Source organism: Microtus ochrogaster, unplaced genomic scaffold, assembly GCF_000317375.1.
Source record: "Microtus ochrogaster isolate Prairie Vole_2 unplaced genomic scaffold, MicOch1.0 UNK66, whole genome shotgun sequence".
In the NCBI taxonomy this organism is placed as follows: Eukaryota; Metazoa; Chordata; class Mammalia; order Rodentia; family Cricetidae; genus Microtus; species Microtus ochrogaster.
In genome coordinates this window covers 799184-816611 of record NW_004949164.1, presented here as the reverse complement: position 1 = coordinate 816611, position 17428 = coordinate 799184, and the positions used below count along the sequence as shown (strand labels likewise).

The following is a 17428-nucleotide window of genomic DNA, read 5'->3' as shown; positions in this document are numbered from 1 at the left end:
GAGAGAGAGAGAGAGAGAGAGAGAGAGAGAGAGAGAGAGAGAGAGAGAGAGAACAAATAGTAGTAGATAATGAATACGAAATCCCAGAAGTCGCTGCTGGTCTTTTGATTACAGAGTAGGAATGAATAACTGGCAAGTCTCTTCCCTGCTTCCCACCTTACTCCTGTGTCCTTTTCTATAAACTATAAAAGCGATGAATCTAATCTGGTTCTTAGCAGAGAAAAACAGGTCAGGTCTCAGAAGAGATGATGCGAGCAAAGGAATTCTTGTTTCCCAGAGTCAGAGCATTTTAGGGATGGAGATGTGTGAAGCTTTGAAAGGGTTGCCAGTGACATTTAATGCAAAGCCCTGTAAAGAGGCCCTGCTGTTTCCCTACCTGGAGCCCATTGGCTTACAGTCATAAAGGTGACAGGGGATGCTTGGAGGCCAATCACTGGCCATTCCCTAGGGATACAGTGGGCTCGTCCCTTACCTCTACAGCTCTCACTGGAACTTATGCTATCTCGGGATTCTCAAGGCTTTAATGATTGGTGAACCTCTCTCTGGATAGCATAATACTTGCAACTCAAAGGTGTGACATACAGTTTCATACGAGAAAACAGAAGACATCCCCTATACACACATCATTGTTTAGATTCTAAATGTGGAAGAAGTCAAGTGTATTTTAGCTACAGATCCTGAGGGATCATCTGAAACAGCTGCCCCACTCCACAAGTCCCAATCCAGGTAGTTACCAAAAGGCATCCCTTAAGGGCTATCATTTTGGAAGGTCTTTTTGCTGACTCATTGAGCTCGCCACTAGTCCTGCAGTTACATCACGAGATCACTAGGGGTCAGTAGCAGTGATGGAGGACAGAGGTGGGTAACTCACAAAATCGGGCGAGACTGGAAATCTTCCTGGTTCATCCTCTCAGACTGGCGGATTTTCAGGATTTCAGTGTAGCTCAGGTTCTGCAGTTTGCTCTTGAACTGGTCCAGGGAGCTAGGCTTGGTTGTCAGCGCTCTCATAACCTGCTCCTTCACCACCTGCATTACCTGTCAAAGAAAGGAAGGTCATTATACTCCCAGGCTAAACTTTCCATCTCAGAAAAGACTCCATGTCAAAAGCTCCTTACCCCCCTCCTCCCCCCGTGCACAGTGTGACTCTAGACCAAGTCTTGAGTGTGCTTTCCTAAAAGATAGACTTCCTTTATGTAAAGTTCTATTTTCTCTTACACTGTGGGAACCACACGGAAGAAAATGGACTGGGTTGGAGAGACAGGCGGGGGAGCGTGCCTATTTGCTCTCTATATTATGTGACAGGACTGACACAACACTATAAACAGTACAAACACAAGAGTCAGAAAGGAGCAAAGGCCAAACCACAGCTAGAAGTCTGCATATTAATCGCTCCTTCCAGGAGAAAATTGCTGTGATCCAATTAACTGTGAGGTTTGGTTGGCACCGACGCAAATAGATGTGTATAGATACCCACACCTCCCAGACCTCTTCCCCATGTTGTTAGGGCCTGAGTGTTCACACAGGTTATGCAATTGGAAGTAGGCATGTACTCTTTCTCTTTGAGTCAGCAACTAGACAGAGGGTTCGTTATATTAAAGCAGACATACAACATTGGAAACTTCAAGAAAAAAATGATCATGGTAATTTATCCGTCTGGACAGGTCTAGTTCACAAGAGGCCATTAACCATTGCCTCTGTTAACACAGATTCATCTTCAACAAAATACATAAAGCAAAAAAAAAAAAAGAGGATCCAAAGAGATCCAAAGGGCTTGTAATCTTACTGCTGCCCTTCATCCTCGGTTACAAATGAGAACAAATGTTACTTTATACTGAGTATGTGCCGAGTCCCTGATGCCCTGAGAGACACTTTATACGGGTGTGTGCCACATCTCTTCCTTTACCCACTTAAATCTACAAGCAAATATTACCAGCACTTCAACTCTGCAAAGACACTTAAGCTGCAGAACATTAAGAAATGAGTTTAACATTAATCACATACCAATCACAGAAGCTTGGTATGTAGAAGAGCTGAAATTTGGCCTCCAGTTTGTAAACACTTTGCCACTTCAGAGGCTACCCTTCCTTCCTTAGAGCTGTTTAGGAACTTAAAAAATATTTAAAAAACTAAGTATGTGTGCCTACTTTATGATGAATATGGTACTAAGTACTTTGTTATGCACCATCTCATTTATTCCTCCCTCCAATAGAAAAGAATAGGGCGTGAGTACTGTACACACAAAGGAACAGGAAAAATTGATGACATACACATCTAGAAGCATCCCAAGGGAGCAAGCATGGTGGCTATACTACAGACTTGATGTTGAACAAATAGCACTCAGATACAGACTCTGCCTTCTGGGAACTAACAGTCTAATGAGAGATAGGGACAAGGCCCAAGATCATCACGGAGGAATTGTGGAAAGGATGGACGGTGAAGCTGTGTTGGCAGGAAGAGACATTTTATTCCAGACACTGTTGATATCATCTTTAGAGGAAGAATGGGTGATCTACTGGTGTGCACTCAGACAAAGGACCCGGAACACCTCCACCCATCAGCAGCTCTGAACCTGGGCTACAACTAAATCAGAGCCTAACTATCAAAGCATCACTTCGTGCTCCAAGGATAATGAGATAGGACATGTTCCAGATGACCTTTAGCTGCGTCTGCTTTTCTACTCAGGCAAGATTGTTAATTTGGGATGCTTGACAAGTTTTGAAATTCTAAACATTTCATGCCATGAAGCATGATCGATGGCTAAATTTGGTCAGGACTGAATTATTGTGCTTTGCTCCCAGGGGCGACCCTCTCTCCATTTTGGAGCCTTGGAGTGCAGCCAGGGGGGTAACAGTTTCCCGTGTTATTTGCTCTTCTGGTGGATGGTTGGATGTGCAAGAGCGAAAAAGGTATAAGGATAAAAATAAAGAAGTGATATTTTAAAAAGGACCAGAACAAAACTCAGAGTATGGAGCTGGCTACATTCCCCTTACTTTATAAATGAAAAATGAGAAGTTCAGAGAGTGAGGTGATTTGCCCCCTGCATGTTATTTAAGGAGGTATCCCAAGAGATGGCAATTTCCATATTATAGCTGCCTAGATCATGTGGTCTAAACTGACCAATCAGCACCCTTGTTCAGATTGTTCCAATTTAACCTGAGATACAGTCAAAGCCTCAATTTAGAGGATGATGGGAGATAGAGAGAATACAATACAATCAGGCAAAGACAGAAATGAGAGGGCGGGATCAATGGTGGCTATCCTTCTTCAACCAAAACGACACCCTCTCTTTACATTTTGGTATTTCGGTACATGAATCAAATTCTACTTTCTTAAGTTGATATGAATGGGATTCTTGCCACCTGCAACAAGACTCCCCAAAAATATCTAGGGAAGTCTAAAAAGAATACCATCCTGTGGGTCTGAGATAGCCCAGACAGAAGGAGAAAGAGAGAAGATGAAGAGAGTTGATGATACTACTTTAAAATAGGAAGATAGTTAGGCTGGAGAAATTAATTACTCGGTGATTAAGAACAATGGCTGCTCTTCCATGGGATTAGATTTGGTTCCCAGCACCCACATGGTGACACACAACCATCTGTGACCCCAGCTCTAAGGAACCTAATGCTCTTTGGACTCTGTGGGCACCAGCCATACGAGTGGTACATGAACATACTTGCAGGCAAAAACCCCATATGCATGAAGTAAAATTAAAATACAAAGAAAGAAATTGACTCTTAAATTCAACTTCCAATATATGCCATTGTTGAATTCTTGCTCGGAAACAATAATAGTCTCTTACCATACTCATGGACACACTCCTAGTCATATCTGATGCTTAGAGTATCATTAATGCCCTGGTGCAAGACTACTGTCCCCACTGGATGGAAGAGTATCTAGTAGAAAAGCCCCTTAAATGCTCCTTTCAATTTGATTAAAAAAAAAAAAAAAGGATAGACCTTTTCCTAAAAGGAGGCGGGTTGACTGCAGCCCTGCAGCCAGGAGGGACAAAAGCAGTGGGTAGGAAGCTCACACCAGCAGCTGGCAGAGTCCACTTTCGCTTTGTGCTGGCCCTAGCGAGTTCTACTCTTCCTCTTTATGCCAAGAGAAGAAGAGGCCACAGAAGAGGTAGCTTTCTGTTTGTTTTCTGTAAGATGACAAATAACAAGCAAACACCTCTCTGGGCCTTTGTAAATTAGTCTCTAGCTTCTGTAGTTTTTAATAATTAATGGTGTGAATTCTCAACGTGTCACGTATAAAGTAGGACATTTTCAGTCACCATTGTTGACTGTGTCTTCTTTGGAAAACATGGCACGGCTTACGAGTTATTTGAAAAACCTTCAGATGATACGGCAGAGGTTTGAGCAAGTGAATGGTGAAATATTTTACCTAGGGTTCCCACACTGCCATAGACACTAAAGGGAACACACTCTTGGAATCTACACTTGCTGTTGGCATTGTTCCAGCATTCACACGATGTCTGCAGTACGCGGGTAGCAGAGTATGGGAAGTTTTCCGAGCACATGCTGTGCTCTGTAAGGCCTTACGGAATAAAAGTGGGGGATTCCCATAAGACATCTGTACTTCCCATGGAGAGAAGTTTCGGCTCCTTGGAAGACTGTTTAAAACACTGAACCAGACAGGCCTTGGGTCAGTCAGTCTAACTACTGTTCATTTAAATATGTTCCTGGGTCCTACTCCAAGAACTCCCTGTGTTCTAACCTAGTATCCCCAGGCCTTGTCTTTCTGTCTACAACCTTCTTACATCATCAGTCACTCTTTCGCCCATCAAATATTTTTTAAGCACCCTCTCAGGGCAAGGCGCCGAGGGACAGTGGGAGCCTTGTGCTAAATGAGTTCTCAGTCTACACTGACCTCCTGGAAGAAACAGAGTGATGTCACAGCACAGCGAGGGCCCACACATTCATTCCACGAACACCAAGCCGATCTCAAGTGAGGTTAGCACAAGCACACGACACTAGGCCTTCAGCTATGGACTGAGAGGAGGCCACATGCAGACACACTTTACCACACACATGTGGTAAAGGGAGGCCATTCTTGAGAGGAACAGCATGAGTGAAGCTTTGAAGGCAAAGGCAGCACTGCTGGAGGTGGAGAAGCGGGTGCAGTAGTCTCCTTGGCAGTTTGCTAAGCAGTCTTAAGAGAGGAAAAGCAGTGGTTCAGAGCCAGTGTTCACTGCAGAGTCTGGCTCCACCACCAACAGCAGCAGCTGGACTGGACAAAGGGCTTAGCCTCTCTGAATCTGTCTCCTTATCTCTTCAGCGGAGATATCACCTGTCTTAGCTATCATTGCTGTGATGAAACACTATGACCAAAGCAACTTGCGGAGGGAACGGTTTTTCTGGCTTATGCTTCTACATCCCTGTTCATCACTGAATGAAGACAGGACAGGAACTCAAACAGGGAAGGGACCTGGAGGCAGGAGTTGATGCAGAGGCCACGGAGGGGTGCTGCTTACTGGCTTGCTCTCCCTGACTTGCTCAACCTGCTTTCTTATAGAACTCAAGAGTACCAGCCCCACCTGGACTAGACTGGGTCCTCCCCTATCAACCACTAACTAAGAAAAGGCGCTACAGGTGTGCCTTTAGCCCAACGTTATAGAGGAATTTTCTCTATTGTGGTTCCCTCCTCCCCGATACCTCCAGCTTGTGTTAAGTTGACATAAAGCTAGGCAGTGCATCATCTGTGGTCAGATTTAGGAGATGCTGAACACTGAGGGTGGTATATTATGAGGCTCCCTCTTTGTTAAAATGTGAAAGATAGCTTGCCTAGAAAATCTAATCTCCCTTCCAGCCTCCAGGCATGCACACCTCACGTGACGACTGTACGCATTCCCAGCACTTAGAGGGCAGCTCAGGATTACGTTCAGACTGCTCTGCACAGAACTGGTTCTGACAGATTCCACGGGGTATTTTCACTAAACAGTGTGCCCACTCTCATCTTCTGCGCTTTCAAGGTTTTAGTTTTTTTTTTTTTCACTCTTCTGCTATCCATACTGCCCTGGCATGAGCACCATATTCCTCTGGCATGAGGCCTGGCTGTGCAGGCTTACTGTAGATAAAGAGGGCCGCTCTGAAGTCACAGGGGCCTCTCACAATTTCACTGTCTCTGCAATTACAGCAGATGTATCAGAAACATTTCCTCCACTGATAGATGCAAAAATATGCTTCTTCATTTCACCAAGGATATGATTTCCTTTGGCAGCATTAACCACACGCTGTCTCTGTTTCTCCAGTGTGGTCCTCACGGTGCTCTGAAACCCCTGCCTTTACCATATCTGTCTGAAGGAGCAAAACGGTCTAATCTGTAACCAAAAACCTGTCTGGGTTTGATGTGGGCAGTGAGGTCCTTGTCCCTCTTTCTCTTTGTTCATCACTTCATAGTCTAATAAATAATTGGCATCTACGTAGGTGGCACATTCTGTCAAGGAGCTAAGGATCATGAGCTGAGAAAATGAACAGTTTTCTGGAGACGAAATCTTCCCGATGGCTTTACTATTTTTCAGTTAGAGTTCTGAGATCTCATTCATCCACAGGCAGAGGCCTGTTCTCTAGGGACCACACACTTGTACTCACGACCATCAAGTAACCTCGATGGTGAATTCTGAACAGAGGATCACGAAACATGGAACCATTAGGGCTTAGGAGGCTCCAGGCTTATTAAAGCTGGACGTTTGCTCTGGGACCAAAACTGTCAAGTGTAGTGTGGTGAGATGCTGACTTTGCCTCCTGCTAACATCACATCACCTGTACCAGCCCCTCCTAGGACCACTGTCCCCCTACCTGTCCTGGTTTGTCCAGTAGGCTTTGAGCTTCAACTCTGTCCTTCCCAGCCTCTCTTCTTAACCGCCACCTCCTTTCAAAATGCAAAGCCAGGTCAATCCTCTGACTAAAAACTAGAGTGACTGAGCACTGCCTCTGGGGTATTACTAATGTATATTACTGGCTGTGATAGTTAGTGTTGATTGTCAAGTGGACAGAGATCTAGAATCACCAGGGAGATGGTCTTTTGGGCCTGTCTTTGGGGGATTATCTTGATTATTTTAATTAAGGTGGGATGACCTATCCATGAGGGTGGCACTAAACACCTAGGCAGAATATTCTGGACTGTGTAAGAGCGGAGAAAACTAGCTGAGCACTTGCATGCAGACACTGTTGCTCTGTTTCTGAATATGGGTGTAATGTGCCCCTGTCCTAGCGTACCTGTGACTTTTGGGGTCTGATGGGCTGCAGCTTGGCCCTGGGAGCCAAAATAAATCTTTCTGCCCTAAATCTCTTTGGTTGCAGAACCATACAGAAAGACACTAAGACACTTTCCACCATCCCCTACAGCGCACTGTTTTCCTTGAGCCTGGCTCTTGAACTCCATGACATCACCACACCAAGAACCCCTCAGCACCTTGACTTCCACTCTTTTGCTTTCCTGATTGCTCTCTTTCCTCCTGCCATGGGGAACTTCCTTTTAATATCTGCTCTTCTTTTAGGTTCTGCCTTCAAAGACAGCATGTCTGATAGGCCTGTCCTCCTCCCACAAACTGAGATCCACGCCTACATTTCCCCATCGTGGTACTGCTTGGAACACAATGGAGAGCCCTTGTCTCCTTGGCTTACTACCCTCCAGAACCTGTGCAGCCCAGTCCTGCAGTAGCAACTGGGGAAAACATCTGTTTTTATTTATGTCTCAAAGGCTCATTGTGTGGTCAAAAGAACGAATCAGCCTCTAAAGTTAGGAGTGTCTAACCTTCACTGAAAAAATGGAGTTTAGGGTGATTTTTGTCTGACTCAGCCCTTGACTTTGCTTCTAGAATGTATCCCAGAAGTGAGTTCTATTTCTCCAGTTCCTTCAAGGATGCCAGTGTCCAGCCGGGGCTGAGGAAGGCAGCCTTGAGAAAAGAGGATGCAAAGAGATAGGCGAGAAATCTGCCATGGCAGGGAAGGCTGGCAGGGCTGCTCCCGCCCTCAGCATGCCTGTCTCCTGGGGCTTGTGGATGCTATCTGAGGACTTACCTACCAGTCCCCTAAAATGTGGATGCATCAGTGTTCTTGTCAAGGGTAGTCAGGTACCAAGAGCAATCAGCTATACCCAGGGAACTGGCTGCTCCTAGCCTCTTTGGGCAGGTTTCTCAGATGCCACTTTCAGTGGGGTCATATCCTGTTTCCTGTGATGTCTCTCTCAACAGTAGCTATAGAGATCATGTAAGTCATCTGGCTATTTCAATCAAGGGTGTTTTAAATAAGGGCAGCCAACACTTTCCCAAGAAAGTATTGGGCAGCAATCAGGGTTAGCACCCCAAAATTATTGATTAGAGCAGGACAGCCATGTGTGTTTGTTAACCCTGAGCAGGGAAGCTTGTGACTGGCAGAGTCCAGGCAGGGCTCAGGGAGGGCAAGTGAGGGAGTATTAAAGGTGATTTTTCAAGTGTCCCCTGGGAACAAAGCAGATGGTGTCTACACTGAGAAAGGGAGAAGCTTTTGTGCTTCTTCTAAAGCAGGGCAGCTTCAAGCATCCTGCCCATACAATCATTGTCCGGACAGAGATCTCGGAAGACCTTGGTGTTAGCCCCCAAAATAGCTCGTTATATAATGGCTGACCCTGCAGTGCCACGCAGCTGGTGATACAGAGTTCCGAGACCAAGGTGGGTAACATTAACAGCTGCTCCGCTCTTCCTGAGAAAGCCTTTTAATTTGAGGTTTAAGGCATTTTTATGGCCGGTAAAAATAGTAAACCTTTCAACCAGTGATTCATGCAAAAATCAATCAGCGCTAGGTTCACAGAAGAGCAGCAAACAGAGAAGCACAGCTCCTCCCCGCCCTCGGCCTCTGCAGGAAGCCCATCCACTGCAGTCGCAGGACAGGGGAGGTGGGAACCACAGCCTTCTGGTTGCAGCTTGTCTTTGAGCCCAGCGAGAGTAGGGAGCAAGTAGCTGTGTGACAAAGCTCTCTGCCCCACTGAAACAGGGAGCCAAATTAACACGGACAATCAGGCTAAATTTGCTGGTTAGCTAATTGACGGCCCCAGTGGGCAACAGAAACCTGTTTTCACCAGAATCTGATAGAACAGGCCTCGGGCAAAGAGGGATCTGTACCAATCACGTTAGAGGGTGCCTTTTAGACCACAGCTTTAAATAAACTAACAGGTAAAGCAAAGCAGTCAAAGCCTATGAGTGTGTGTGGAGAGGGTAGGGGGTTCTTGTAGATTTTTCTTTACTGGGATTGGGGTAAAAGGGCAGAATATTTTTAGTAAGTACACTACATTTAGGTCCTCTAATGCCTGCTCACAACTCTCAACCACACACAGCCAGCATGGGGCCAAAGCAGAGTCTTCACAAAGCTTTCCGAATTTACAAAGCACACTCCCAGCTGGAAAGTCTGCTGACAGAGAGCTGCTGGGGGCTGGGGGCTGGGGGCTGTTCTCTTTTAACTAAGGCTGCCTGATGATGGGGGAGGAGAAACACTGAGCCGGATTTGCTGAGATCCCTCAAGTTAGGAGAGGAAATTAACTGAAGTGGATTTTCCTTTTTGATTTTCATGTGCATGGGTGCATGGTGTGTGTGTGTGTGTGTGTGTGTGTGTGTGTGTGTGTGTGTATGCACGTGGAGACCAGAGGTCACTGTCAGGTGTTCTCCTCAGTCTCTCTCCATGTTATTTGTTGAAACCTGTTTCTCCCTGAACCCAGCATTGAAGACTAGCTAGACTGGCTGGCCAGTTCCAGGCATCCGCTTGTGTCTGTCCCTACCCCCAGCCTTGGAGCCACCCACAAGGGTTGTTACATCCAGCTTCTTTTCCATGGGTGTTGGGGATTCAGGATCTCACGCTTGCTCAGGAGGCGTTTTCGTCCTGCCTCACCATCAAATCCTCAACTGCTCTTTGCACACAGTTGTGGGCTCTAAATACAAGATGATTCGAAACAACTAAGAAGTCATTCCCCCCCCCCCACCCCTTGGCTGGGGAATACACTGTATGCACGATGCCCCTCTCAACATTACAGCTGCGGGCAGAACATCCAAGAGCCACCGCTCCCTTCGTCCCTTCCTTCTCAAGGCCTGGAAAGGGAGCTAATGGCCACGGTGCTGCTCGCTCCTTTTGTATGTCTGCACAGCGGAAGGCTGGGGCTTCACTCAATTCATCTTTAGGCTCCTGACATCTTGTTGTCAATTTTATAAACACTTGTGGAGTGAACGGAGAAGAAGTAGAACACAGTGGGCGCAGCGAAAACAGCCTCCCATGACGCTGGGATTCGTCACCATTAAGGAGTAAATGAAGTGTCTCTGGTCTCATTTTGAGGGTTAAACCTGAAACTGTGCTACTTTAAATCTCTCGGCCTGCTTTAAATTCACTATTAAATAGTGACAAGTGAAATGGGACAACCTGCCCCACTGGAAGGGAGATTTAATAAACTTTAAAAGCAGTCTGCTTAGACACGAACACGGGGGAAATGGAGTGGGAAAGAAAATGTCTGGCTTCACAGAGAGGCCAAGGCAAGGCTGCAGAGCAGAGGACACTGAATGGCTGCCCCAGCATCCTCCAGAAGGAGCTGGCATCCAACATGAGGATGCTCCTCTGCAGACAGATGGATGGTGGATGAGGGGCCCACTGGTCAGTATTCAGCTACACATATATTCACCCTCAGTGTCTGTGAACGATAGTTTCCAGGCCCCTTGTGGATACTCAGATCTGAAAATCTGCATCTCTTACATAAGATGGCAGAGTTTTTGCAAACGCCTACCTATATCTTCCCCTATACTGTAATTCACTTGCAAATGAGTACCTAATACAACATGAGTGCTGTTCAGTAGCTGCCCTGACAAACTGTTTATGGGACGCTGTATGTACTCTGCACAGAGACAACCCCAACCCCAAATATCTTTGATTCCTTTGGGGATGACACATAGTGGACATGGGAAGCTGGCTGTCCTCACTATCCATCTCTAAATACTCCATCCCCCCATTTCAGAAAACATGAGGCTGGTTGCAAAATAGTAAATGCTCTAGTCTTAGTTGGAACATTGAGAACACCATGATGTGTGATTCAATTTACAAATCCAGCTGATTCATCGTAAGAATAAATATACTTTGGTTTTCTAAAGTTTATCTAATAATAAGTCTTGCTTCCTGGGATTGGTGTTATGTGATTTGTCGGTTAGGTGGTTGTCTGGTGGAAGAGATGCTCAAGAGGCAAGGCAAGAGAGCCCATGTGTGAGCCGAGCCTGGGCCATGGAGGTAGAGCAACCAAGAGGAGGAGCTAGAGGAGAATAATATGATACTTATATGTATGAAGTTCTCAAAAACAAACCTTTTAAAAAGAAATTTTGGAAATACAATCAATCCTGCCTCTGCTCCGCTAATTTTTCTTATGCACCAAACACACACTCAGCACCGGGTGAGGTACTGGCCGTGTCAAGAACTGAATCTAGTGCCCACTCAGCAGGAGAAACCTGAGTGGAGAAGATGGTGCATAAACAAGGCGCAGGGACTTCAGAAAGTGCTACTGCGGATATGGATTCTTCATATAATTTAGGGGAAGGGAAATCAAAGTGAATTAAGCTAACATTGACTTCCTCACCAAGCAGAGTTCCATTCTTACCCCAGGTTTCGCCAACTGCACTTCTCAGAGGACCCTGAGACGATTTATTCACTGCTCGTCTCTCCAGTAGGACCTTGACAGCTTCACAGGCAGAGACGATATCTCATTAGCCCTTTTTATCACCGCTGAATTTTAAAATCCCTCCCACCTAGAAAAATTCCCCCTAGGTCCAGTACATTGAAGGTCAACTGGGCGATTTTTCTAGAGTTACATGAAAAAAAAAATTGATTTCTGGCCAGTCTTTGTGAAGGCCACGGACAAATCCCTGTGATAGTCTTAAGCAGGAGGGAAGAAGGTTTATAGCAGGAGCAGTGATAGATTGACTCTGGTAAGCACACGGCCACACTGGCATCTTGCTGTATTTCTCCCAAATGGTTGGAATGGAGACATCTCATAAATCCCTAGGCCTTTTCTTTGCTTTTGCAGGTTATTATAGTGTCCCAGGGCAGAAGAACATTCTGCAAAGTAAAGTAATGGTGAGCCATGTATTATGTTTAAAGGAGAGCCTGCCATCTATTACAGCCACAGTGCGCAGACAATTAAAGTGGCGGAAGTGACTGTGGAAAACGTGCTGTCACTTGGTGTCTGAACTCAAGGAGCACGTGGAGAGCTGAAATGGCTGTGTTCTCTTGGCTCGGTATTATACCGCTCATAGCTAGGAAGCACACTGTCCCTGTGACTTCCAAAAATGCACTGGGTCTGCCATGGTTTCCCCTCAAATGCAGTTGCTCTTTTTGTTGGTGCATCCAAATCAAGGAACAGCCCTGATGGCAATTATGTGACATGTACACCAGCATTCTTCTTTACCATGCCAGTGGTAGACAGCAGTCATCCACGTCTCCACTTTTTCCTGTTGAACTAGGATGCTGTGTGTTGTATTCAGCAACTGAATCTCATGCACAAAGTCAAAACACTGGTTAATCTTAATGAACAGGACTGATCCATAACTTTGGATCAAATTTTCTTCAAGTTCCAATCTCTACTAACTAAAACATCTTATTGATTAGTTAAAAATTATTAGAGCATGAGCTTGTATGCATTTTTATATGCTCATGAATATTGGTTGTTTGGCCTAATAACTAAGCAGTTATTAGCATGTTACATTAGCACAATCTTGGTCACTAAAGCTAACATACATATCCCTGGAAATGGTGCAATATTTGGGGTAAAGAACACTCATAGGTCACATGACCAAGTAATCAGGAGAGGAAGAGGAATACCCCTGAATGAACAAAACCATGAGCAGACATTAGGCCAAGTTATAGAGCTTCTAAAACCTAGAACAACTAGCCTTACATTTAAAAGTTCAACGTTTTATAATGCTAGAAAAAAATAGAGGATATTTAGATTCTAAGAAACGGTCTTAGGATTATAATTAGAGTGAAATTAAGTTTTTAAACACATGTGTATTTATATACCAAAGATGGTCTTGCTCCCTGTTCACTAAAAGACAGCTGGAATTTGAGGTTTCACAAAAAAAAAAGAAAAAGAGGAAAAATCCAACATCCTCTACAAAAGAAAAATTAATAAATAAATGAATAACAGAAATGAAAACCACCAAATAAAATGATTAGATCCAAAAGGATATAACCCATAGAGAGTCTAGCTACTCCTATGCTGCTTGAGAAGCACCGTGTGTGAGACAGGGTCTTGGAAAGCTGTATCTCCCAGTGGTACCACAGCCGCCTTAATGTAAGTACATTTGAGGATGTTCACAAAATGATAGGATCACCTAACTGCTTTCTCCGCAGTCATCCTTGCTGCTCATCAACACGTTACTCAAGAATCCATGTCGTGATAAATTTTGGTATGTTTTAAAGAAGAACAGTATCAAAGAAAGATGTTTTGTAAAAAGGCACACATCATGTAAAATGACAACTAGAGCGAGCTTCAGGAATAAATGCATGTCAAGCTACACTATGGCAGCTCTAAATTCTTTTCCTTCTTTGTATTTGTTCTTTGGTAATTTTGCACATGCTATAATGCATCTTGGTCACATCTGTGTCAACTGCTCTCCCCTCCTCCTTAATACAAACCTAAGCCAAGTATGTATCTTTGCTTGGACCTTGTTATGCATTTCATTCTTAACTAGAAAATACACTTTTAAACTGAGAGCAAATTCAATATCTACCCTTCTCTTCTATGTAACTTGACAGTTATGTATATGCAAAGCACTTTGTGTTTTGTGTGTGAGGGTTGCATATGTACAGATGTACATATGTGCTGAAAGTATAGATGCCAGTGTCTGTGCACGGTGAGAGGAGAGCATGGGTTCTTGCTCTGTCACCCTCCACTTTATTCCCTTGAGACGGTTTCTCTCATTGAACCTGGACTAAGGCTGACAGTCAGCAAGCCCCACGAATCCTCCTGTCTCTGCCCATTCCCCAGCACTGGGGTTATAGGTGTGCAAGCAGCCACACCTAGATTTTTGCAGTAGGTGACTGGGATTGAACTCAAGTCCTCATGTGTACACACCAAGAGTTCTTATCCACCAAGCCAACTTCCTAGCTCACCAACAAGACAAAACAAAACCAACCAAACAACCAAACAAAAACCTTCTTTGCCACTGGTATCAGCACAGTGACTGCTAACATTTACAGGCACCCACTCAACATGCCCGTACACATAATGTATACATGTAAGTGCATATCTTCATTATAATCCTCCCAAGTAGGAGGATTTTCCTCAGTTCCAGAAACAAAGCTTCGGTGGGTATCAGGGAACTCAAGTGAATCCTGTGAAGCCCGTGTCTTAAACTGTTTACAGTATAAATGTTGAGCTTCAGTTGATATAGGAATACTAGAGTTGAAAGAAAAATCTGTTTCACTTTAACTTACAGTTAACAAATGCCTCTGTACTAAGTACAAGATTAGAGAGCAATACTGTAGCACAAATGACAAAAACCCGGAGACAGACATTGGGGTTCAAGCTGAAGACCAGAAAAGCAAAACAGCCAAGCCATTAGAGAAGTCTTACCTCTACCAAGGCTGAGTGACTGCAGACTCAACCCTGTTTCCTCCTGTCTTATATTCCCCTTTAGTGCTGGGATTAAAAGTGTGTGACTCCTTAGTACTGGGATTAAAGGCATGAGCTACCACTACCAAATCTGTTTCTGCATTGATCCTGTAGCCTTGATCTCACAGAAATCTGCCTCTGTCCCTCAAATCCTGGGATTAATGGTGTGTGACACCACTGCCTGACCTCTAGTGGCTTAGTTTTACCCTCTGATCTTCAGGCAAGCTTTATTTACTAAAACATAAATATAATATCCCTATATCATACACATCAAACAAGCTGAGTGGTGGTGGCCTCTGAGTTCATGGTCCTGGTGAGTTCCAGGGCAGCCAGAACCACACAGAGAAACCCTGGCCCAAAGCAACAACACACCAAACAAAAAAAGTAGCCATCATAAATAGAAGTCACACAACAGGATATTTTACTTTTGCCTTTATTATAAAGGCAGGCTCTTGGGACAAGCATGAGTATTTGACAAGAAAAAAATTACAATTCAAGGTTTTTGTTTGGGGGTGTATGGGCAAACATGATTCCTACTTTGCAAAATGGTGTCTGCTGTTCCAATGTGCAGAACTACCCCTCCCAAAGTGCATACCTGAGTACCCTCAGGAGGGAAAGGGATGCCAAGCACAGAGGGGATGAGCTCTGGGACTACCATATTGCTGAAGAGCTGCTAGCTAGTAGCAACCTATTTCTCTACTGATGTTGGGGGGCATGTTTCAAAGTGCTTGCTGGTATTTGAAATCTCATTCTATTAAAGGGTCTTTTTTTTCATTTATCTTTGTTATATATACAATGTCTTCCCCCCCCCCCAAGGATTTAATCTAAATGAGTAACTATGCTTCCCCAAAGCAGACTGAGGCCTCCAGAATGTTCAGGAAACATTGGAAAGCAGCACGAATATTCAATATTAGTAATAAATAAAAGCATGAGCTAGGAAACCAACAAGTGGAGAAATGAATGGGAGAGGGATGTAGAGTTGGCGAGCGATGGGTGTCTCAACCTATTTAATTGCCTTTCTGCATGAACATTCTAGACATGGGAAGGACACAAGTCACAGACAACTGTATCATATGCATAGGTGCATGTGTATCTCTAATAAGTTGAGAATCCTGCAATTTGGGGCAGATTGTTAATTTAACATCAGGAGTCAGGCTGCAGCAACTGAGAGACAGAATTCTGTTACTTACTCAAAATCACATTCTAGAAAGTAGAAAAACCTTGATGTGAACCTAAAGTTTACAACCTGCATGGTTCTTACTGTCTGCTGTGCAGGCACTGATGCAGAAAGATCATCTGCTCTGTGGGTCAGAGGAGGAGCCTCGCCCAGCTGGACTGTCCAGAAAAGCTCTGTGAGGTTCCTGAAGCTGGGTCAGTCTTACTTCTTGAAGGAAGAGAGGTGGCTAGGGCTTCTTCTGACAAAAGGCTGCTGCTTGATCAGTCTGACTTTAGAAGAACATCCGGGGAAGTGCTGAGAGCCAGAATTGGGTGAACGAGATTTGATTCCTGGCTCCCTCACTTACTGTCTGCGTGTTCTTGGGAAAATATCTGTTTCTCTCCACGTTCACAGTAAACTGGACGGTAGGGTATGGACCTTGCTTTGTTCTCCCCCTCTCCAAAATTAAAAGAGAGAATCTTATCAAGAAGCTCTGAGAGTCTTGGGCACAAATGGTTGTTGCCTGTTTTTCATTTAGGAAGAAGCAGGCAATTGAAACTGGACCCTTACTCTAGCTACATGCAAAGATACAGTTTGATCTGAATTTTTGTTTTTTGTGGTTTTTCAAGACAGGGTTTCTTTGCAGCTTTGGAATCTGTCCTGGAATGAGCTCTTGTAGACAAGGCTGGCCTCGAACTCACAGAGATCTGCCTGCCTCTGCCTCTCGAGTGCTGGGATTAAAGGTGTGTGCCACCACTGCCCGACTTGATCTGAATCTTGCAGATGGTGGTGGAAAAGTAAAATATCCATGTAGAGGGATGAATGATAAAAGTCAAAGATCACTAGTGAAGGCCAGGCATGGTGCCCTAGGTACCACGTTTCAGTTTTCTCTGTTTTGCCCTTTTGCTCACAAGGCGTATCCTTACATATCTTTATGTTATTTCTGTACTTTCCCCACATGAGCTTGGTTTCCATATGGCTTATGATCTGAGTACCATTGACATGTCTGTTAGAAGCCCCATCTGCAGACGAGAGTGCATTTGTCTTCAGGAAATAAATAATCTTAAAGCCCTTTCTCCGGCATTGTCACTGGACTCAACACTAAACGGAGGAAGTTGTTTCATCCAGAGACAACCATCAGCATTGTGATACAGAGAAAAGATGTCTAGTCTATAAAGTAAAATAACTTTTAGAAGCTTTGTGCCTAAGTTGGGCTCGTTCTCATTATGAAAAGAACAACATTTTCTGTACAGTTTAGAAGTCATCATATCTCTTCCTGATGCCCTACGTAAATAACAGAAAAAGACAAAAAGGAGAATATTAAAGAAATGGATGTAAACACAGCCTGGTACGTGCAAAGATGAAAGCAGAAGGGAAAGGGAAAGAGATGAGAGAGGCGCTGTTGGCACAACCAGACCATATCAAGGCAGTTGGATGTGGAGTGCAAGAGTAAAGAAAGGTACAGCTATAAACCATCGTGTTGTGTCAGACGACCTTTCCAAGTGTCTCAAGCAGAATTTTGATCTTTTCCAGTGCTCACTCTATGTGGCATGGCACCCTGTCTTGCTACTGGGGAGTGCCAAGTCTGCCACAGCTGTCAATCAATTTTGGGGCCAAGAGATACGACACAGGCCATTATACCAGCAAGATAAACTA

The 17428-nt window shown here is 44.5% G+C and overlaps 1 protein-coding gene across 6 annotated transcripts in view; it reads right to left on the bottom strand.

Annotated features, from left to right (window-relative positions):
* Positions 1 to 17428, bottom strand: part of Elmo1 (engulfment and cell motility 1) — a 532260-nt gene that overhangs the window by 41257 nt on the left and 473575 nt on the right. For all 6 annotated transcript variants that reach the window (XM_026777428.1, XM_005369890.2, XM_026777430.1 and 3 more), the window contains one exon: positions 872 to 1035. In XM_026777428.1, the coding sequence (XP_026633229.1) occupies positions 872 to 1035 (164 nt within the window). The remainder of the gene's footprint in view (positions 1 to 871; positions 1036 to 17428) is intronic.